This window comes from Pan paniscus, chromosome 5, assembly GCF_029289425.2.
Source record: "Pan paniscus chromosome 5, NHGRI_mPanPan1-v2.0_pri, whole genome shotgun sequence".
Taxonomy (NCBI): Eukaryota; Metazoa; Chordata; class Mammalia; order Primates; family Hominidae; genus Pan; species Pan paniscus.
Window position 1 is genome coordinate 156,855,890 of NC_073254.2, and position 24,465 is coordinate 156,880,354.

Here is a 24,465-nt window from a genome sequence, read left to right on the forward strand (position 1 = left end):
CTGATTAGAGTTTTCGATGAAATATTGTGATGGACTCATTTTGAGAAGGAAGCTTAAGTCTAGAATTTTATCATATGTAACCTTCAAAGTTTGTGGGGTTTCTGGGTATTAGTGATTGAGCATTCCAAGAGACACCTTTGAAAATTGTTCAGTAGTTTTTCACAATTGATCATGTATTCTTCATTTAGCAGGTAGTTAGGGTTTTTTTCTGTCTTAAACTTTATTTTTGTTATTATTAATACAAGTTCCAAAACCAAAAAACAGTTTTTAATCCAGTCATGCAAATAAATGAATGTTACCATCAGTAAATATTTTTGAGTGAATGAATAGTTTAACTCTATAAAATTGTTCAACAGCCCTTTTTTTTTTTTCTTTTTTGAGACAGAGTCTCACTCTGTTGCTCACGCTCACTGCAGATCACGGTTCACTGCAGCCTCTACCTCCTGGGCTCAAGCGATCCTCCTGCCTCAGCCTCCCAAGTAGCTGGGACTGTAGACATCCACCACCATCCATGCCTGGCTAATTTTTGTATTTTTGGTAGAGACAGGGTTTCATCACGTTGCCCAGGCTGGGCTTGAACTCCTGGCCTTAAGTGATCCACCCGCCTTGCCCTTGCAAAGTGCTACCGGGCCCGACCACTTCTATTTTTTAATCCCTTCCAAAAGTGTTACAGATCGTAAAGTAATAGGCCCATGAGTCCATGTGTTCTATAGGGGGTTCATTGCAAAAGGATGGAAATCTGAGTGGTTATAGAAAGAGAGTTGAGTGATACATAAGTTAGAAAGAGACAGCAGAGTAGACTAGAGGATGCAATAAGTGCATATAAAAAATATTAAAAGAGAGAAAAGAAAATTCCCAAAGTCCTTGCCATGGTAGTTCAGATGTATTCTGGCTCATAATTTCCTTAGGATTTTTATTGTAAGTGGCTGACTAATGGACTCTCGGCATGGGCTTTGGCTTATGAAATTCTTTCTGTAGTTTGAAGAGTTTGGGGGATACCTGACTTGGTCCATGCCTATTTGAACTTTCAGGGTGTTAATCAAAACTGCCTGAAGAATTGCAGATCCTGCCCACCTATATTTAAAATTTTCTGGCATGACCTAGGCCTAGAGAAAAAAATGTATGGTGCCATCTTTTTTAGTAGAAAAAGTTCTAGACATGATGTCAGGAGAGTCTGTGTTTTGGGGCTGCCATTTATTAGCTCTATAACCATGGATTGCTTAATTTCTTGGATCATATTGTCTTCACCTTTGAAATGAGAATTATACCCATTGTATATTTATTTGCTCATTCATTCATTCATTCATGAGTGCCCATAAATTCTTTGGTTGACCATGTGGCAGACACTTTTATACATGCAAAAGATACAAAGAAGAATAGGACACTGTCCCTGAATTCAAGGAGCTTATTGCCTATTAAAGGAGGATAGATTTGTATTAAGAAATAAATAAATGCATGGAAGTATTATGAGTACTGTGAATGAAACAAGAAACATGAGAATCTTTTTTGATGTCTTCTGTTCCATTAATCACCAGGTTGTATTAATTCTTCTGCCTAAATAAATCTCCAATCCATCAACTTTTCTTCATCATCACACTCAGTACCTTAAGTCCAAGCTGCTATTACCTCTTTTTGGACCACTGATCTTCCCATACCCACTCAAGCCCTCAAGTCCATTCTTCTCACTGTGGCCAGAGACACCTTTGAAGGCAAAGCTGACCATAGACCCATGTTAACAGTAGGGGAACCTGGCTGTTGAGGTGTATGGGACCCCTCTTTACTATCTTCACAAGTTATCTGTAAATTTAGAACTTTTCTAAATGAAAAATGTTTATTAAAATGTTTTAAAATAAGGCAAACTGACCACACAAATTTAAGTTGCTGCTTAAAATCCTTCAGTGGCTTTTTTCTCTTTTTTTAAAGAGAAAATCCCAAATTCTTCAAATGACCTACAAGACCTGTTTGACCTGGCCCTGCTTACGTCCTGGAACATTCTTCCCTTTCCCTGCGCCAGCCTCATGGGCCCTTCTGGTCACACACTGTCAGGCTCCTTGCAGACAAGCGATAAGCTGCTCTTCTGCTCTCTCCCTGGCTAACTCCTCAACCTTCAGATTTGCAGCTCAGATGTCACTTCCTCGGGATGTCCTCTTAAGTCATCCTGCATTGTCTTTTGGGGCACTTGTCAATTGTCATTACGTTTGTGTTTTGGTGATTTTTAAAAACATGTCAGTTGATCCCACTGAACTATGAGCCGCACAGGAGGGCTGAGGCCATGTCTGTCTTGCATATGGTGCTTAGCACCTACCTGGCACATGGAAGGACTCATCAGTTGTTGAATGAATAACTAAATGATGTGAAAGTAAGTGTTGTGACATTTTTGCTCCTTGCTCTAAAGACTACTGTGCCCAAGCACTGCAAATGGAGAGGAGTATATAGTGAAATTTGCTTAAAATTATAAAAACACAACAAAAACTAATGTACATGTAAGACATTGAAAAATAGCCAGAACATTGTCCCTTTCTCATAGTAAGGAAAGACTTATAAGTAATTCATGACTAACTCGTAAGTTGAGTACAGAAAAGGAAAAGAAAGAACTTTAAAAAAATATTTTAAACCTTCTGCTGAATTCATCTGTTGGCTAAATTTCAAAAGTGTTAGTATAGAGATTTCAAATTACATTTAGTTAAAGTAGAAAGTAAGTAATTTCAGCTTAATTGTTGAAATGATTTTGACGTTGTATTTAATACAGACTGTGATGAGCCAGGCATAGTGGTACCCACCTGTAGTCCCAGCTATTTGGGAGGGTGGGGTGGGGAGATTGCTTGAGGCCAGGAGTTTGAGGCTGCAGTGCCCTATGATTTCGCTGTCTCCAAAAAAAGTAATAATAGGCCAGGAACGGTGTCTCATGCCTGTAATCCCAGCACTTTGGGAGGCCAAGGTGGGCAGATCACGAGGTCAGGAGTTCGAGACCAGCCTGACCAACATGGTGAAACCCCGTCTCTACTAAAAGTACAAAAATTAGCAGGGGATGGTGGCACGTGCCTGTAATCCCAGCACTTTGGGAGGCCAAGGCGGGCAGATCACGAGGTCAGGAGTTCAAGACCAGCCTGACCAACATGGTGAAACCCCGTCTCTACTAAAAATACAAAAATTAGCTGAGCGTAGTGGCGTGCGCCTGTAATCCCAGCTACTCAGGAGGCTGAGGCAGGAGAATTGCTTGAACCCGGGAGGCAGAGGTTGCAGTGAGCCGAGATCGCGCCACTGCACTCCAGCCTGGGCGACAGAGTGAGACTCCATCTCAAAAAAAATAAAAGTAATAATAAAATGTTTAAAGAAGAGAGATGTGATACAGTGCTGTATACTTGCATTGTTAAAGAATTGTGGAACCAAAAAGCAAAAAATAACTCAACCAAGACATTATATTATGATATACAATTTAAATGAAAAATGTTCCTACAGTTCTGTAATATTTTTAATCATTGGAGGCTTATCCAGTATATTTACTTCCCATGAGGGAGATTAAATAGTCAGTGATTTCATCAGCAAAGAGACAAAAAGGCACCAAGTAGTATATATGCTGGATCAAAACAAACATTTCACTTAAGAATAATGTGCCTTATTTGACCACTTAATGATATATTATAGTATGACTCCTTGCAGCAAAAAGGAGCTCATTTTACTTACGCGATAGATGCATGAAGGCCCTTGGATATATAGCACTTATGGGATGTTTGAATCCAGAAGAAGGTTGCAAGGAGAGACCATGCCCACTCCCTTAACTGCAAACTTGAGAAAACTTGGAGAAACACCCACTTTCTCCCTGTTAGCCCCTCCTTTCAACTCACTCTTTCTGGCTGGAACTTCAATAGAGATACATAGAAAAACTCTGGAAGTATACTCATTAAACTGTTAACAGTGGTTGCTAATTAGAGAGTGAGAATGGGGAAAGAAATACATGTATTTCTTTTGTTATTAAAAAGCCATTAGCAATTAAATAATAAATTATAGTATATTGACATACCGTTTAGCATTTGGTTTTCTCAACTTAGTTTGTATAATTTACTGTATTTAACAATATTTTTGATATTTCACTACTGAATATTATTTTTAAATTATGCATATTAATATTGATTGAAAAAATTTTCCTGACTCCTGATCCCCTTGAGGTGAAGAAATCTGAAGCTTAGGTTGTCTCTGTTTAGCAAATCCTCTCAAGGCAAAAGCTGGCTTCATTTTTCCATTTACTGCTCTGGGTTTCAGTCTTGTGTTGGTTTTTACTATAGTGTTCCTCACTAATGCTTTAATGAAGTTTTAAGGTTGGTTATTTGTTTTTATGTTTCGTCCAGGGTTTTTAGTTGTTTTTAAAGTGTGGGTCTAGAAACCAGGTCAGCCATTCTGTTGGAAATGAACCTCTCTTAGTTTAGGCACCATAATGTATACACTTGGTATGTTACATAATTTCTACCAGAGCTGTGAAATGATGTAATGAAGTGTCTTTATGCCATTCAGTAGACTAACCCTCCCTTCACCAAAGAGTTTCAGCATGTATTTTCTTTGATGAACTCTTTGCAAGATGCAGATAAATACTGGATAGTTTTTCCCAGGTTAAAATTATGTCTGTGATTCTGTGGTGTAGAACTCTGTGAGGCTTTGACTACCCATTAGCTGTATATTAGAGCAAATTCAGGTGGACTTTTTGAATAGAATCACAGTTCTCCTGAATGTGTGACTTCCCTCATCACACTTTCAGGCTGAAGTTGGATAGCTGCACACATGTGTCTTTGAGAGGCATCTTAATTTTCATAAGGCCCACCTTATCTTATCTCAATGCAGCTTTGTCCTAAGCTGGCTCAAAACAACAGAAGCTGCATTCCAGGAATTTATCAGGAGAGTATAAATAAATTCTCGTTGTTTTGTATTATCCTTACGTTCTAAAAGAAACCAATTTTTATGGTTTACATAAAGCATATTTAGCGTATCCATTCTGCTGAAATAAAATCTAAATTTCAAATGAAGTCAGAGAGCTAAATACCCGGATTACATCAAATTGACTTTCCCTTAGACCCATTCTTTTAAACTGCCCTTTAGGGTGATGCCATTCACTCATAAGCAGCAGCTGGCAAAGCATCTGTATGTTTCCTCACAGATGTTGAGGATGTTCTTATTACATAAACATTGGGTTTCTTGTCACTGAACTCCCAAGGGAGAATTTCCTTCTGAGCTTTCCAGGAGCAGTTTGGTTGTGGACACCATGCATTTGGGTCTTGATTGTCTCCCTTTTTCCTTTGGCTGCTAGAAAGCTTAGCATCTTGAGGTCCTTCCCTGTCAAGGACATAGAACTTCATGGAATGTACCAATCTCATTGCAGATGCCATCTTACTTTCCTACCCTTAATTTTCCTTTAACTCATTTTTTGCCATATTAAATGCTTATTTTAAAATCATTTTGAGTATTTTTTGGAACATAGTAGCCACATGCAGAATCATTTGATTATTATTTCAGATAATGCAAATCAGTGAATAACCATGTTTTAGAAATGAAATTACAAAATTATATGTTTACTTTTGCTTCTCTCAACATTATCGGGACCCAGAAAATTAGATTTTGATATAATTCACTGTCTCTAGAATTCAAAGAAACAAATATGCAAAGACAGTGGAGACCACTATTAGGATTTCTGAGAATGCATACAGCTTGTTCCCTCATTTGGTTGAACAGGCAAATTTTCAAAAGTAAAATCACTGTTCCCAAATATTTTGTAGATTTTGGTAATCTGATAAATGAGCTATTTACTCATTGTTTCTTTGTTACCCACACAGTGGATTATCCATAGCGACAACCCTTTTCAAAACTTAATAGGGCCAACTCTGTATTTATTAGGGAAATAATACCACCAGGTTAAACAAACTGTGGCTCTTGGTTCTGTGTATTTACTCTCTTTCAAAGGGATCTGTTAAACCTTCAGTGTGCCATGTTGTAGATCATTAGAGAAGCTGAATTAAGATCTGACTCTGTGATCCTGAATGTGCCATTTTTATAGTATGTTTAGAATCAAATAAAAAAGATGATGAGCAAATAAAGCATTAGAAATAAAGTACCATGTTATGTATTGAAAACAGGGCCAAATTCTTGTCTGCACAGTACAAATGAGAGCTTGATTATGGTAAATATTACCGCTTTCAGTCTATGGAGGTTTAGTAGAATACATAATATTGGCTCAGGAAAATACATTTCTGTTTTTCTTGATTCTAGGAATTATATTGATGTGGAATCTGTAAGAAAGGCTGTGCCTCAAAAAAGAAAAAAGATAGTTTCAGAATTACAGAGATTTTCATAAGAGAACATATTTTTTTCAAAGAATTCTAATTGCTGTTGAAATTTAAATTAAGCCTAAGATCTTTCTTGTCAATTGTTGAGAAATGAAGTCATATTTAAAATCACAAAATGTTAGAGTTCTTTTAATTCAATATCCTTATTTTATAGCCATGAATGCTTTTAGAAATTGCTACAAAAGCATACTGACTATCATCTCAATGTCCTTGTGCAATATAAAAACATTTTTTAAATTAAAACTTGTTAAGCTTCTGTCCTAAAAGGTATACTAATGGGAGTAGAATAATCTTTTATAGGGTAGATTGATGTAGGGTTTTTTTTTTTGTATATAATAGGATGGAGTACTTTTTTTTCTTATTGGATTTTTTATGTAGGGCTTAATAGTGGGGTTCTGTATTTATGAATTGGTTGAGCCTGTTTGGATAAAATCTTTGCTATGTCAAATATCTATTTTTTCTTAATATAAGTTTTTTGGTAGTTTTAGCATTTAAATTATTCCCTTTTATTTATCTTCACAGATTCTGGAACTTTTCAAAGCCTGACTCTCTTCTTGAAACAGTGGAGCATCATACAGAGTTTACTTGTGGTTTAGACTTCAGTCTTCAGAGCCCCACTCAGGTAACGGATACAATCTCATGATATTCTCTTCTGCCCAAGTTCACAGCCAACTCTGTGTGGCATGCGTTGCTTTTATGAATAAAATTGTTGCCATTTTAGCTATATAAGCTGGAGCATTTGAGCATTAAACTACTAGGGAATAAGAGGTATCAAGAAAGTTGACATACCTTTCTCCTCTTGAAAGACTGATTTCCCTGAGAGAAAAAGGAACCTTCCCAGGAGGTATTATCCTAACATTTTAAAGGCTTTCTCTAGGCCTCTCCCAACAGAAAAGTGACAAGAGAAAGATGGAATATGGCAGGATTGTCGCCACGGGTTGGCAGGAGTCAGGAGCATGTGGTCCTGACTCAGCTGTCCCATTAGGGAGTTGAGACCATGGGCAGGCAGGTCACTACCCTTTCAGGACTGTCGCCCTTGTCTTCACACCACGTGTCGAATGGGAAGCTTCTGATGGAGAACAAGTAAAATAGAATGTCTGCTATTTAAGTTAATAAACAATATATGTCTCCCTTTTTGTTCTCTTGAGGACTTGAGAGTAGACACTTTGGACTTTAAATATCCCTCAGGTTTTTTTTTTAAAAAAAGCCTTTTCATTTTAGAAATTGTAAAGTCAATCAGAAACACTACAATATGTTGAGTGATAAGGCCCTTTAAATACAGAGTGTGTGAAAGAACCAGCATATCAGTGAAACACAAAATAATATGTGGAAATTGTAGAGCATGACTGTGAAATTGTGCTTTTATGATAACTCTCATAAGTTAAGCAAAAAGAAAATCCCACTTCACATTAATGTGTTCTGAAATTTAAATAAATATGTAAGTGTTTTTTTTTCTTTTCTTTTTTTTTTTTGGAGACAGAGTTTCACACTGTCACCCAGGCTGGAGTGCAGTGGTGCAATCTTGGCTCACTGCAACCTCCACCTCCCAGGTTCACACAATTCTCCCACCTCAGCCTCCCAAGTATCTGGGATTACAGGCATGCAACACCACACCCAATTAATTTTTTTTTTTTTTTTTTGACAGAGTTTTTGCTCTGTTGCCCAGGCTGGAGTGCAGTGGCGCAATCTCGGCTCACTGCAACCTTCGCCTCCCGGATTCAAGTGATTCTCCTGCCTCAGCCTCCTGAGTAGCTGGGATTACAGGCACATGCCACCATGCCTGGCTTATTTTTTGTATTTTTAGTAGAGATGGGGTTCCGCCATGTTGACTAGGCTGGTCTCAAACTGCTAACCTCAAGTGATCCACCTGCTTTGGCCTCCCAAAGTGCTGGGGTTACAGACATGAACCACCGTGCCTGGCCTAATCTTTATATTTTTAGTAGAGATGGGGTTTCACCATGTTAGCCAGGCTGGTCTCGAACTCCTGACCTCAAGTGATCCACCCTCCTCGGCCCCCCAAAGTGCTGGGATTACAGGCATGAGCTCTCAGCCTATGAGTTTTTCATTTTAGGAATTAAAGATGTAATTCTGAGTTTAAACGATTCTCATTTGGTATTAGAATGTTCCCATTAACATTAGAAATAATCATTTAAAATGACTTAATAGGATATAAGAAGAGAAAAAACTGAAATAGTGATGAGTGAAATGGCATTTTTTCAGCATAAATATAATGTGTTTCAAATGAACTAGTTCCTTTTCTGATACATTTATTATAGATGGATTTTAATAAAATAATTGTACCTGTTTTTTATTTTAGTCTTAAAAAGTTGCAATGTACGTACTGAAACATGGCACCCCAAATAAAGGATCCTAAGTAAATATTCATTAAATCCTCATCCTTATGTATTTCTATTACCTGTCCTCTGTGAGCCCAGACTAGAACCTGTGGCAGCAGCTGCAGCGCCTCCATTTCCTCAGCTATGGCGCTTCCTCGCCCAGGTCTGAAGAATACCAGATGTTTTCTAAATCCTCCACACATAATAGGCCTACCTTATTAAAAGCAACTTTGTGATGAGAGGACTTAATCAGAGGACATACATCCCTAAGTAATAGATTTTATTCAAATTAAGATGGTGATCTCAACCAGTATTTTAAACACAAACATTTGAGTTGTGTATATTATTAATTTATATATTTTTCAAAGGATAATTTGTATTATTTTAATTATTTTTATGTACAGAAAACTCAACCGTGTACATTTAATCCAGTTTAGTGGCAGGTTCTTTAGCCTTTGCCTTTTCCAGCTTGGCAGTGTGAGCCACAGACTTGGGACCAAGGACATTGCCCCCCCAGTGACAGCAGATCTCATCATGTCTGTCATTGTAATTGGTCCTGATAGCTTCCACCATGTTAGCCAAAGCCCTCTTGTCTTCCGAGTTAATCTGTGTGAAGGTGATGGTGGTGTGGGTCATGCTGTGAACCAGTCTTGCCTTTCCCTTGACAGCGCAGTCAGGGACCCCCATTTTATGAGACAGGGCAGGCAGGAAGACAACCAGCTTGATGGGATCCACGTCATGTGCAGTCACCGCCAGCTGAGCCTTCTTCCTCTCCACCAAGGTGGTGACGGTGTTAACCCCAGCTTGAAGGACAGGTGGTCTCTTAGTGGGGACATCCCCTTTGCCAACAGCTTTCTTCTCAGCCTGGGCCAAGTCTCTGCCTCTTCTCTTGCTTTGTCTCTGGTCTGTATTATGGGCCAGCTTATGTAGTTGAGTAGCTGTTTGGTGGTCCCAGGGCCTGGGTGAACTGGTTCATCACAGGAGGCACTTTTAGGCTCTTGTAGAGGATAACTCTTTGCTGCTGCAGCCTGACATAGCGGGGCCATTTCACAAAGTGGGTGAGGTCCCTTTTGGGCTGGATGTCCTGTCCAGTGCCAGAATTCTTAGGCCTTTACTCAACAGGGGATTCACCACTTTCTTGGCCTGTTGCTTCAAGACAGCAGGGGCTGGGGCCACCGTCTTGCCCTTGGTCTTCTTTCGGCATCTTGGGCGGCTATAGGAGAGAGATAATTTGTATTTTTACAGGTCACATCAAACTCTTTTCTAGGGAAGATATGAATCAAGTTCTACATGTATCTCCATATTTTTCCCTCTCACTTTTGTCAGTTATCTATTACTGTGTAACGAACAACTCCCAGGACTTAGTGGCCTAAAACAACAATTTTATTTGCTCACAATTCTGTGAGTCAGCAATTTGGACCAGACACACCCTAGCAGTTCTTCTTTTGGTCTTTCCTGTGGCCACCCATGTGGTTCCAGCCATCTGGTGGCTTAACTGGGGCCGGGTGGTCCTATTAGGCCTCGTTCAATGTGTCTGGTGGGTAGTGCTGGTTGTCTTCCAGGCCGTGTGTCTCTAGGTGTGCCCAGGTCTCTGCACTTAACAGTTGTGTGTTTCCAAGAGGGCAAGAGCAAAAGCTGCAAGTCATCTTGAGAACTGGACTTGGAAGCCACACAGCATTCCTTCTGTTGCAAAGCAAGTTGCAAGGCCAGCCCAGATTCAAAGAGTGGGAAATAGACTCTACCGTTTGATGGGAGGACCTGTGAAGAATTCATAGTCACTTAAAATCTGCCACACTAACCTGTGTTGGTATAGTAGGTGGTTTAAGTTTTATTTTTGTTTGTTTTGAGACAGAATGTTTTTCTTGTTGCCCAGGCTGGAGTGCAATGGCGTGATCTCGGCTCACTGCAGCCTCTGTCTTCTGGGTTCAAGCAATTCTCCTGCCTCAGCCTCCTGAGTAGCTGGGATTACAGGCATGTGCCACCACGCCCAGCTAATTTTGTATTTTTAGCAGAGATGGGGTTTCTCTATGTTGGCCAGGCTGGTCGCAAACTCCCGACCTCAGGTGATCTGCCCACCTTGGTCTCCCAAATTGCTGAGATTACAGGCGTGAGCCACTGCGCCCAGCCAAGTTATTTTTAACATACTATATTTATCCTTTAGTCTCATAATGTCAGATTTACAGATTGTAAGTTAATTTAATTTTACTCTTTGATCATTTTTTATTCCCTTAGAAAGTATCTTTCTGTCACCTCTTAGTGTCTTTCCATCTGCTTTCATATACCTATTGTCTTTTGTGATCTTAGCAGCTGTAGGACCTTGCTGATGTTACTTTAAGGCTCTGTGTTTTTATATATTCTCAGTCTTAAAAGAGATTTATCTGAGTTCTTCTGTGTATAATTCTTTTTCTTTTTAGCTTGTCCTTTCTTAGAGATCTGAGAAATGAGGTCAAGGGCATTCATATATTACACCACCTTTCTTCTTAACAGAATGTAAGATCTTGTCTTTAAAAGTTTAAAACTTGACAAATAAATGTCTGGGGTCATTCTTTAAGGATAATTGCTGAGAAATGCTCTATGCCCTCTCTTGTTAACCAGGCTGAAGGCATCGTTTTCTTTGAAATTTTTTTTTTCTGATCATGATTTGTACAGTTCTGACATTTTATCTTTTCTTTCTTATCCTTATTATTTCTAAATTAGATATTCTTTTTCTTTTTGTAGACTTGTGATTCTAGACCTATAATATACCTATTTATATAACTGGAATTTCTATATTAGTTTAGAATTCCTGACTTTGTGTTCTGCAGTATCAATTCTGCTCTTCCAAATGCTCAGTGATGTTTAGTTTAGTATTGATAAGCTGGATACAAGTTTACATATCTTTATATATTCTTTTGGGGGCATAGTTATTTATTATTTTAATCTCTTTTAAAGTAAACGCTACCACTTTCAGATGTCGCCGCTGTATGTTTAATAAGCTTTAATGTTTTCCTCATGACAAAATTTTGGAAATTACATTTAGAAGAAAGAAAAAAGATTACCTATAGTTTCCCCACTTGAGAAAGAATCTCTTATACCATATTATTATGTTTCTTTTAAAAATCTCTGTTTTACCATATTATTATGTTTCTTAGATTTAATTGAAATGTAAATTTATATTTTAAAATGCACATATTTTTAAGTGTACAGCTCAATTAGTTATCCAGAAGTGACTACCCCGTATAACCACTATCCACGTTGAGATACAGAACATCGCTTGCATTCCAGAAGCCTCTTCCCAAATCTGACCCCTCCTTCCCAGTGGTAGCTACCCATCCAGTCTCTGTCTGTGTGTGTATTTTTCAAAGTTTGGGTAAACAATTTTTTCTTTCTTTCTTTTTTTTTTTTCATAGAGACAGGATCTTGCTATGTTGCCCAGGTTTGTCTAGAACTCCTGAGCTCAAGCAGTCCTCCTGCCTCGGCCTCCCAAAGTGCTGGCATTATAGGCATGAGCTACCATGCCCCACCTAAGATAATCTTTAGTGAATGAATATCTGAATCTGTCCATGCTAGGAACATGTAGCTCCTATATAATGAGCTTTCTTTAAAATATTAATAGAGTAGAAGTAGTTTTGTATATTTTTGTTTTGTTTCAGTAAAAGATGATTAGATTTGGTTCTGATTTAAACTAGTTCTTTAGATGTATTTTTATTTTTAATTATTATTATTATTTGAGACAGGGTCACTGTGTCACACAGGCTGGAATGCAGTGGTACGTCATGGCTCATTGTAGCTTCAACTTCCTGGGTGCAAACGATCCTCCCATCTCAAGCCTCCACTCCCACCCTACCCTACTGAATAGCTGGGACTACAGGTGTGCACTTTTTTTTTTTTTTTAATTTTTTGTAGAGATGAGGTCTCACTGTGTTGCCCAGGCTGGTCTGGATCTCCTGGGCTCAAGTGATCCTCCCACCTCAGCCTCCCAAAGTACCAAGATTACAGGTGTGAGCCACTGTGCCTGGTTAGATATCATTTAAAAATTCAGCTCTTGTTTTGGTACAAACCTCTATTCCCATAATCTTCGATACCAGGTTTAATGGTTGACAGTAGATAAAAGTATTTAAGAATTCTTTAATGAGTTTAGAAAATTGGATTTTAGAAGATGGCAAGCATTATTTGTAGTTAGGATATTTGTGTCCTGTTCACCTTTTATGTCAGGTGATATTTTCTGCATCTGTCACAGACTAGCTTTAGAGTTAAAAAGAACAAGTGCCAGAAGCAGTCGGTATCCTCAGGCATTAGTCTCTGCTGTTTCCTCATTGATGCTTTCATAATTGTGTAATTTTTTAGCTTACAATGATATAACAAGTCCTTGTTGTTTTCGCCAAGCCATAAAACATTTCCCAGTTCCAGCTCTGTAGGATATCAGTGTGCTCCTTAGATGGATGGTATTAGGCTGTGTCTGCTGCCCTCTGCACTACATAGACACCCTGATATAGTTTGGCTGTGTCCCCACCCAAATCTCACCTTGAATTGTAACTCCCACAATTCCCATGTGTCATGGGAGGAACCCGGTGGGAGGTGATTGAATTATGGGGGCAGGTCTTTCCTGCACTGTTCTCATGATAGTGAATGAGTCTCATGAGATCTGATGGTTCTATAAGGGGGAGTTTCCCTGCACAAGCTTTTTTTTTTTTTTTTTTTTTACTGCTGCCATCCATGTAAGATGTGACATGCTCCTCCTTGTCTTCTGCCATGATCGTGAGGCCTCCCCAGCCATGTGGAACTGTAAGTCCATTAAACCTCTTTTTCTTCCCATTCTCAGATATGTCTTTATCAGCAGCGTGAAAATGGACTAATACATACCCCTTGCAATTATAGCATCCCTTCACTGTTGACATCAGCCTCTGATCTTTCATTCCTGAATCACTCACTTTCCTATTCAATTTCCTTTCTCTTGATTATGAAGCATTGCTTCTGAAAACCCACCAAACATACTGACTAGGCACACTTCAGATTACTTTTTAAAAAACTTCATTTGGGCTCTTGGTCCTACTCAACTTACCTTTGAAGTCTTTCTGATTTTACCGTTGAAGTCTTTTTTATTTTTTTAGCCCATTCTCCACTGTATCTTTCCTCATCCTTTTTCAGTGTCAGTATCTGGACGTTTGACCTTATGTTCTACTTACTGTTAAAAGAGAGTTCCCAGGAATGAGCATCTTTTTCCATCTCTGTCACCCCAAAATGTTTGCATTTTATCTCTATTTTTTTCCCATTCTTCCAGTGGGTTTCTAATTTTCTTGCTGGTTTCCTCATCCACATCTTTGCTTCTTCACTTATCCACTGTTTTTAGATCTTCAATCGGTTCTTCTGTTTTCAAAGCTCTATGGGGCTTACCCCACTGTCCTGTCACACTATCAGTAAGTTCTGTTTCTCTTCTATTATTAAATATCTAGAATTAGTAAATTGACCTCTTGCTTTTAGTTTCTCAGAATCTACACTCTCTTTTAAACCTGTCTTCCTTTCATCATTCAATTGAAGTTAAGCCCAAAAAGATCACCAGTAAACTCCTGAAACCCGAATTAGCCTTTTTTCAGACTTTTTTCTTATTTAGCCATATAATTTTGATATTTGAAAAAAATCTTCCTGTCCTATTTTTTCAATGCTACCATGCTGACCTCTTCTTCCTTACCTCTTTGCTAAATATCTTCATCACCATCCCTCCAAAAGTAGATGTTCTCCAATATTCAGTCTTAGCCCTCTTACTTTGGTGCAACTTCCCCTTAAAGCTGTTGTATAATTCTATGCTAGTGATACTTGCCCTATGTATCCAGCAGACTTTACTGTGAGATCTGAGTAGATGTCATGCTTTTCCTTCAGTATTCCTAACCTGGTCAGTTGATTGCATTTCGGGGCCATACTAGAGATCTGGGAAGTAATCCTAGTTTTCCTGTCTCTTCGCACTTCCTAAATTCAACTTGGTATTGAGTTTATGAGTTATTTCTCACCAATATCTCTGAAATCCAGACAATGCCTTTCTACCTCCACTGCCTTAGATAAGCACTTATTTGTACCTTTACCGTGGATTACTGCAACAATCTCAAACCTGGTCTCTAAGCTCTTTCCATCATCCCATTGATTCTCCATGTTGCCTCCAGGGAGAGGTTTCCATAATGCAAATCTGGTTTTGTTAGTGCTTGACCTGAAATACGTTAAAGGTAGGAGCAAGGTGAGAACTGCCACCATCACCACTGTAAATGAACGTGGTTCTAAAAATTGTGTGGCCAGTTAGAAATAGGAGAAAACAAAATAGAATTTAAAATTTTAAAGGTAGAACATTTTATTGTCATTTGTAATTCATATGATTGTCAAATTGAATAAGTATTAAATATATCAACTTTAACCTATTAAAAATAATAAGAGAGTCCAATGAGAAAGTCAGTTAAAATAAATGTATAACATTGAATAACCTATAGATATAACAATTATCAGTTAGAAAATAAAATGGGAAAAATTACTTTTACAAGGCAACAACTGTGTATGTGTGTGTGTGCATGTGTGTGTGTGTGTATGGGTGTAGTATTCCCAAAGAAAAAAATTAAAAATATACAGGACTCTAGATTAAGAAGATTATGTTACTTTGCTAAGAGACCTTTGAAAAAAGACTGGAATAAATGGACAGACATATCACGTGCCTGCAACAGAATACATTTTTCCTATTGCTGTCCCTTTTTAAAGGCATTTGTCATCCAATGCAGATGCTACTATATTTGCCTCCTAACCTATCTTTCTCTTTTTGGAATTCCTGGACAATCACTCCTGTGATGCTTTTAAACCACTCTGACCATTAACCTCTTGCCATACTATTAAATACTAGTTTTAATTTGCAAATCAATCCAGTTAAATTGTCGTTTTTATCATTGTCATCTTCGCTCAGAAACCTTCAAGAGGAAGCCCATTCATTCCCTTCAGTGTAGAGTCTGAACTTTTAATCTTGCTTTCAGGATTCAATATAATCCGTTTTCCTTTTTAATTTTAGTTCTCACCATCCTATGTAATCCTCTATTGCAGAACAATTACATTTTGTTATTTGTCATATCCATGTTTTTACCCATTTCTCTTGCTCTCCTCCGCCTCTGCCTATGGAAATTATTTCTGCCTTTTTGACTCCAGAATTAAGTTCTTCTCTTCCTTCTCTCCTCCTCTTCTTTCCTTCTCTGCTTCAGTAAATATTTTGTGTCAACTAAATATCTTGAGTGCCCGGAAATACACAGTGGATTAATGTCAACCACCTGATACATATGTGCTAAATAGCTATTCAATGAATTAATGAAAAGGATTTTTTTAGTTTATTGGTCAGCTCTTTCCTTGCTTTTGCATAAATTCCATAATGATTATCATAATAAACCATATTCTCTCCTGTAGTCGCTTTCTGTTGTAAGCTGGCTGAGTAAGTAAAGCATGTTTCTTCCTTGAGTCCCAAATTTAATATACTGCAGTATAATGTCTTGGCTGCTTTTTCAAAATGTAGAGTTAACTGTGATTTTTTTTTTCATTCTGTCTGTATCTTTCTGCCTGTTTCTATTATTCATTTTTGCTAAAGAGGCCATGTGTCATAAAGATAATTACAGTAGATTGAACAAGTTTCCCAAGGGCAAAAGCAATTGTCCATGAAATAGAGAAAAAAAGGGTATAATGATAAATAGGAAATGGAAAACTTCTTAATTAAAGTAAAGCTCCTAATGAGTCAGTTGGAATTCCTGATTATTATTAACAATCACATTAAATCATTTGAGATAAGTTACCTTATCAGTTGCATGTGTAAATATTTTAATAAAGTAGAGGGAATTGATGCAATTAAGGGATATAAATTCATTTTCTAAATTTTACACGTATTTAAAGTGTTGTATTTCCATTTTAATGTTTCCTTCTCTAAAATCCACATTTATGGGACCATTATTATTGAAGATGTTCTATAATACATATGATTTGATCCACTATTGGTAAATTTTTATTATAGTCTCCTTAGTGAATGCATGTTTCTTTACTATCTTTGGATTTATGTAGCATTTAGTCCAGTATTTTGCATATAGGAAATGCTGAAATACTGGTTTAATAGAGTTGCTCTCTGGCATTCCATGTATGAAGATGTCTTAATGTATATGCCATACATACCTCTGTTTAGAAATTAATAGGCTTTATTGACATAAATTTCTGCTCAGTTTTTCAAGCTTTATTATATGTTTTGAAGAAACTGACACATTAGTTCAAAGCAAGTAATTTGTATTTCTGATTAGTGTGCTTATTCTTATAACAGAAATACCTATTTTGCTGTATTAAAGTGAAAATGAAATAATTAAAAATAGAACTTATATGGCATCTTACCCTATTAGTTTAGTTTTTTTTACTACCCTAGTAGATAGCATCTTTTAAAATAATAAGATTGATTCTCTCTTCAAATTTTACATTAAGAAATATAACATTTTGACAAACCATTTTTTTTTCTGTAATGTCAGTAATTTTTATTCTGACTTTGATGAAAAGATTAGCATATTGGTCTTAGCTTAAAGGAAATTCAGAAGGGCATAGGGATGAAATGTACCACAGCAGGGGCTTGTGAGTAAAGGAATACATTTTCCACTTGTATATCCTTGGGCGGAAGCAGTAGAGCCTGGAGGCCCCTGCCCTTGAGTGTCCACATGCACACTCATACTGTAAGGGAAGAGAATCAAACAAGAGATGCCCCAGCCTTCAAAAAACCCTAGTTGGGATTCAGAAAAAAACTGCCTCTCGAAAGATTGAGTTTCGTCAGAGGAGTTATAATGCAATTATAACTTTTAAATTGCCTTAAAACTAAAACTTTTAGTTCTTCACTTACTCTGATGTATCCCACTGCCTAGAACATTTTCCTTTTTTCCATTGTGCCCCTGACCCAAAAACAGCAACAAATGCTGTCTAGCGGGTTCCTCCTTTAAGCCTCAGCTTAGATACTACTTCCACCTGAAAGCAGGCACTTCCCTCACATTCGATTATAATGGCCCCTTGCCTACTTTTATGGGACCCCATAATTCCTCTATCATTTTACATATTACTCTGCAGCATAGGTGTCTCTCTGCTTACCTGTCTCTCCATTACAACCAAGATCTGTGGAGCCAGAGACCAGGACCCTTGTGTTTATTGTCGTAACCTGTACATACTTCTGACACAGAGGAGGTTCTTAATAAGTCTTTGTTGAAGAAATGGATGAATAGGTGTATACATAAATCATCTTTTAGATAGCTTTGTAATGCTGAGGAATATTTGACAAACAGTTCTTAGGACACAAAGGCAAGCTCCCTGTGAAACTTCTCTAAATATTCCTGAAATTAAAAACAAACAAATAAAATATATGTCCTTCAAATCCCATAAAACTTGTTGCTTTTACCCACATCTCTGACCTCACACCTAATTGGATGTGTTTTATTGTGTGAGGGGCTCTCTCTACTCAACAAAATCTTGCAGAAAACTATGGCTCATACATGGATTCATTTAGTCAACAAGCATCTATCAAAGGTTTACTGTATGTAGAACACAAGGAATATAGATTTACAGATTTAATCAAGATACAATCCCTGACTCTAAACAAAAAAATTATCTTGAGGTTTAGTTTTTATAAACATGCATGAATGTTACTAGAAAACAGATACTATATTACCCAGCATGCTTTCGCTTCCTCGTTCATTGTTATAAAGCATAGAGCCTAAGTTATTTTGCCAGTATTACGATGTGCTCAGCTCTGAGGCCTGAAATCTTTTGCTCCATTTGTTCCCTTTAAGACAGATTTTGTTATTTGGAGTTGGCTTTTCTTTCTTTTTTTATTAATCTTTATTTGGCTTTGTGGTTTAATCTGTAAACCACATCAGCCCATTTAGAACTCAGCAGGATACAAATCTCAAGGAAAGTAAATAAAAATATTGTTATTAACCATAGCTTAAATGATTAATAAAATTTTCTCATGCCTTTCAGTAGAAATTCTGGATACTGGCTTATATATGTAGAAAAGCTACATAAACTTTTGATTTAGGAATGCTTCAGGGAGGACTTGGGTTTTTGTTTAAAGATAGTTCAATCATGTTTCCTCTTAGTCCTCCTACTAATTCTGTCTCCTCCTATCTCATATTAACCTATCAGATTTGAAACTTAAATTTTAAATAAAAATGTAAAAATATGGCACAAGGTGTTTTCCGTTGTATTAGTGGCATATTCTTATTCTTTCTCCTCAGGAAAGGAAGCGAATTCTTCCTTAAGAATATTTCAATCCTGCCAAGTTTTGAATTTCTTTTAATCAGCAACAAAAAATTCCTGCACAAGTACCCCATCTTAGTTCACATGACAGAAACCCAGTTAAAAAAATGATGCATGTTATACTGTTTCTCAGAGGTCCTCAGTCCTAGCTGAGGGTTGGAAAGGGCGGCAGACGATTACAATGCCCAGCTGAAGAATACTCTGGATTCATGTGTGGGTTCAGGGGTTGAGACTCTGAAGAAAATTATGGATTCTCTCTCCCTTCCCACCAGAATGTAAATATACACAAAATATTGTATGTATGGACTTTCTGAAACCTATCTGTGGACCTTGGCTTCAAGATCCCAGCCTGTGTCAGCCCAGAGTGGAGCCAGTGATACTGATCCCAGGACCCCACTTTGAAGCCTGAGGCTAGGGAGATGGGGACCAGTCTGTGTGACCTCCAGGTGATTCTCATGGACACTAAAGCTTGAGAACCACTATCTTCTAGAAGTGCCTCCAGTAAACTATAGTTTAATGTATGCCTTTGGCCCACTGGAGGGTTGAGATGTTGGGTTTTTTACAGCCATGTGAAGAAAGATGTATTTTTTATAAAGCCACTCTTTTGGCACTGAATAATTTTTGTAATGGGGGCATATTAAATATTTCTTTTATAGTCAAGTACTAGGAAAAACTTTTATATCCTCTGATGAGCTGGTAAATTGATCATATCTGTATATCTTATATTATTGTTTGCCTTTAATTTCATGCCCAATTTTAGCAACTGTTCTCAGCCTCTTTTTTAAATATAGTTGTCTACCCTTTTCCCCCATTTCATAATGTTTGTTCTGTTAATGAAGTGGTTTTTCTGTTACTCACTATGTATGTCCTATAAGAAAGCAAGAGTTATGTTTCATTGAAATAATGGTTACCCCCTTGAGACAGTAAACTGAATCCCTGTGTGTGGCCATGTTAAAGGATAATTTTCAAAATGGTGACATGACTGTCATAGTATGAACATGTGTCAAAGATTTTATTTAACTAATTTATGTAACTCATGTAAGATTTGACAGCTAGCTTAAAGAGCAGACACAGGCAATCATTGAGTGCTGAAATGAATTTACTAATAGGTGTAAAACTGGACACTATCCACAGGGCAATAAGACTAAGGTTTGGAGTCATCTCTTGCAGGGGGTAAGGGGGGGCATCAGTTGCATCTCTACAGGACATAATTCCCTCGCAACTTTCATGAATGGGAATCATTTGCCTTGCTATTGGTTTTCTATAATTTACAGAGTTGTAAAGTAATCTAGTCAGAAAGTGAAACACACAGAGCTCTGGAGAAACAGGTAACCCATATGGTCCCTAAGACAATGCCAGCTTTCCACTGAAAGAACACTTAGTCATCTTTGTTTCTGGTTTCAGTCATTCACAATTTTTCTGATAGCAAGATAATGGGCAAATAAGTGGGGTTCTCATATAAGGGACTGAAACTGAGAAAGAGAATCTTGGGTAGGTGGAAAAGGAGATTCCTATCATCATCTTTCTCATTCTCTATCCTGAGTCTGGCCTTGAAGGAGTCTTCATGGCCAGGTGTGCATTCCTGGGGATGGGAGGGGAAGCTTTTGTCATGAGGAAGCAGGCTGGGAGCCAGGAAAGATGCATCTTTGTTTGACAAGCTAAAGAAAGAGTGTATCTCATCCTATAAAGCAGATTATTTATTTTCATGCCATTTTCTTTACTTATTTTTTCTGTTTGTTAACATTTTTTTTTTTTTAGCGAAGTCTTTTTTTAATATGTGTCTTTTTGTTAGCCCTTATTTTTAGTATAGTCTTTTTTAAATGTCTCTTAGGCTGACCACAGATAGGTACCATGGGGCATCAAGAAAGAACCCCGTGTTTACTTTCAGTTCTAGAATTAGAGGGGAAGCAGTGCTACCAGAAGCCATTGCAGTGGCGGTGATAATTAATAAGAGGTCCCCTAGGGACCACATGGCACAATAGTTTTTCCTTACCAGGAAGTTCCTACATATCAACCTTGGAGAATCTAGAGCCTCTTTGTTAGTTAGTAAAGTGCTTTTTTCTTACCTTATTATTATTTTCTTTATTGTTAGCTTGCTTAAATTTGTAGAACCAGATAGGGTTTAATTAACAAATAGAGGAATACTATTTTCATCAATTTGAATTAATCTATTCATAATTCTATATCATTGCAGTTTTAGATCTATCTTAATCCAATTAAGTATAGATTTATGAACATTTGCTGAATCAGTGGCCTTGACATTTGGTAGTTATTATAAGTCCTGAATAAATAAGAAGCTGGATTGGAGAGTGCCGAATAAGGTTTCAGAAACATAATTTATAGATACCTTGCACTAGAAACCTAAGTCTTATTTCTCTGATTCTCTTCTCTCCAGTAGCGGATGCTTAACATGTGGGAAGGCCCAGCACTTGAAAAAAATAAGCATAGATGAGACAGGGGTAATTTAACATAATGATCTTTGTGTCCTATGGTATAAAAACTGAAAACTGCAAGATTAGGCAAATAATGGTTTTCAGTTTGCCTTTTCTATGAGGCACTGTTTTAGTGGATACATTCAACAGGTTTAGGTTCTGGCTGTAGCTCTGCTACTCTAGTGTGAACATGAGGACAGAGTTAACCTCTGAAATTGTAATCTATAAAATTAATTTGTTGAGCCAATATTCATTGAGTTATGTTCTAATAAGACATGGTCCATGCCCTCAAAGAGCTGAAGACAATTCTTTGTCTTCAGTTTGGAAAATAAGTACAATCAAGTATTATGGGTACAATGAATGACTTCATAGAGGAGATGATACCTAAACTGATTTTTTAAAAAAGAGACATCTCTGGCAGAGCAAGGCAAAGGGGACAGAGGAGCAGACAGAAAGGGAGGGAGAAGAGGAGTTATTAAAGGGAAGTGATCAGTAAAGGAACAAGAGCGAAGAGGCATAAGCAGCATGCTTGGATTTGGGGTGTGAGCCCGGTGCAATGAGAAATGAAGTGGGAACAACCAGATCTTGAAGAGTGTGGTTTTTAAATTTAAAAGTTTGACTAAAAAGTCTATAATGCTCTCTGTAGCTTGGATTCTGATCTCAGAATATTGGTAGTGAATGATAAGGAGCTAATATTACTCCAATTTGAATGGTTCTTGTATTCAAAATTAGTGATAGCCAAGAAATTACATTAGTCAAAACGAGGGTTCTCTTGTGTAATTTTCAGCCTTTGTAATAACCATGAAAGGCTGGGAAATGGAGTGCAAATACTTTTGGTCAAAAGCACTCTCTTGCTACTTCATCTTTCATTTTACTGCCTACCTTGTTTCTTTTCTTCTTTTTTTTTAAATTGTGGAAAATTTTGAAAACATACAAAGTAACAGAATCGGATAATGAACTTCATTACTTAGCTTGAACAACTATCAACATTCTTATTTTATTTATTCCTGTACTCTCACACATCGTTTAGTTATCGCTAACATTATTTTTACTATTTTTAGGTATAATTAACATATATTGAAATTTACAAATCTTAGATATACATTTTTGACAAATAGATACGCCTGTGAAATTCACATCATCCCAGTTATTGGAAACTGGGAAAGCCCCCAGTTTTCTTTTTACCCCTTTCCAATCTCCCCTATCCCCACCCTTCCCTCCAGGTGAGAAGAGTAACATTGTTCTGACTTTTTGTTTGTTTGTTTGTTGGTTTACCTTAGATGAGTTTTGCCTGTCTTAGAATTCTATAAGGAACTCTTCTGTATGTCCTCACTTGTTTCTGGCCTCTTACCTGTGAGCTTCACCCGTGGTACTGAGCCTGTTAGCAATTCCTCCCTTTGTTTTGCTGAGCACATGCTGTTGTATGAATTTACTACAATTTGTTACCGATTCTTTTGTTAGTGGGTATTTTAGTTGTTTTCCTTTTTTTTTAGACAGAGTCTCACTCTGTTGCCTAGGCTGGAGTGCAGTGGCATGATCTCGGCTCACTGCAACCTCTGCCTCCCAGGTTGAAGCGATTCTCCCACCTCAGCCTCCCTAGTAGCTGAGATTACAGGTGCACACCACCACACCTGGCTCATTTTGTGTATTTTAGGTAGAGGTAGGGTTTCACCATGCTGCTCAGGCTGGTCTCGAACTCCTGACCTGAGGTGATCCATCTGCCTCAGCCTCCCAAAATGCTGGGATTACAGGTATGAACCACTTTGCCCAGCTTTGTTTTCGATTTTTTGCTATCGTGAGTGAAGTTGCTATGAACATTCGTGTCTACATTGTTTTGCAAACATATGTTTTCATTTTTCTTGGACAAATATCTGGGAGTGGAATTACTGGGTCAAAAGATAGGTATGTGTTTAACTTGGTAAGAAACGGCCAAATTGTTTTCCAAAATGGTGGTACCATGTACCTTCCCTACCAGCAATGTATGTGATCACAGCTGTTCCACATCCCTGCTGACATTTGGTGTTGTCAGTCTTTAATTTTAGCCATAATGTGAGTATATGGTGGTATCTCATTGTCATTTTTATTTGCATTTCCCTAATCCCTAATGATGTTGAGTACTTTTTTATGTGCTTACTTTTGCCCATCATTTTTCATTAGATTGTCTTTTATTATTGAGTTGTATTGGTTCTTTATGTATTCTTGATACAAGTTGTCAGGTATATATTTTATGAATATTTTATATAACTGTGTCTTGCCTGTTCATTTTCTTAACAGTGTCTTTTGATGAGCAAAAGTTTTATTTTTGATTGAGTGTAACTTACCAAATTTTTGATTATTACTTTTTGTATCCCTAAGAAATCTTTACTTACCTCTGTATTGAGAATATATTTTCCTTTTTTTTTTTCTAAAAGTGTTATACAGTTTGCTTTTATATTTAGGTCTGTGGTCCATCTCAAATTCATTTTTATGTGCAAAGTTGGGGTCAGGATTCACTGTTTTCCCTATGGATATTCAATTGTTCTGCCACCATTTTTTGAAAAGACTATTTTTTCCTTTTGCTCTTTAATTGTTTTGGTACCTTTGTTGAAAGCCATTTGTCCAAGTGTGGGGCCTATTTCTGAACTCTGTTCTCTTCCTTTGATCTACTTGTCTTTATCCTAATCCTGCACGGTCTTGATTACAGTAGTTTCGTGCTGAGTCTGGAAGTCAGCTAGTGTTAAGTAGTGCAGCTTTGTTTCATTTCAGATTCTTTTGGCTAAGTCCTGGCATTTCCACATAAATTTTAAAAATTGCCTCATCCATTTCTATTAAAAAACGAGTATATAGAAACACAGTGGTTTTCATATATTAATTTTATACCCGGAGACATTGCTATATTCACTAAGTTTTTAATGCATAGTTCCTGAACACCCTGGACTTTCTTCCCTTCATGTTTTCCTATGGCTCTGTAGATGTGAATGTCCTTGTCTTTTATGTCTGCCTCCTACAGAGGTCCAGTGGGAATGCCATGGCATTGTGAAGTTGTCTGACACTGTCCCAGCTGGAATCATATAGTCCCCCTAAGAGTCTCTGTTAGTGCACCTTCCACACTCAGTCTTGAATGAGCCA

General features: G+C 37.5%; 1 protein-coding gene across 2 annotated transcripts in view; it reads left to right on the plus strand.

Annotated features, from left to right (window-relative positions):
• PEX7 (peroxisomal biogenesis factor 7) overlaps positions 1 to 24,465 on the plus strand; it is a 97,488-nt gene that overhangs the window by 66,587 nt on the left and 6,436 nt on the right. For both annotated transcript variants that reach the window (XM_034962929.3, XM_008953041.6), the window contains one exon: positions 6,852 to 6,951. In XM_034962929.3, coding sequence (XP_034818820.1) covers positions 6,852 to 6,951 — 100 coding nt within the window. The remainder of the gene's footprint in view (positions 1 to 6,851; positions 6,952 to 24,465) is intronic.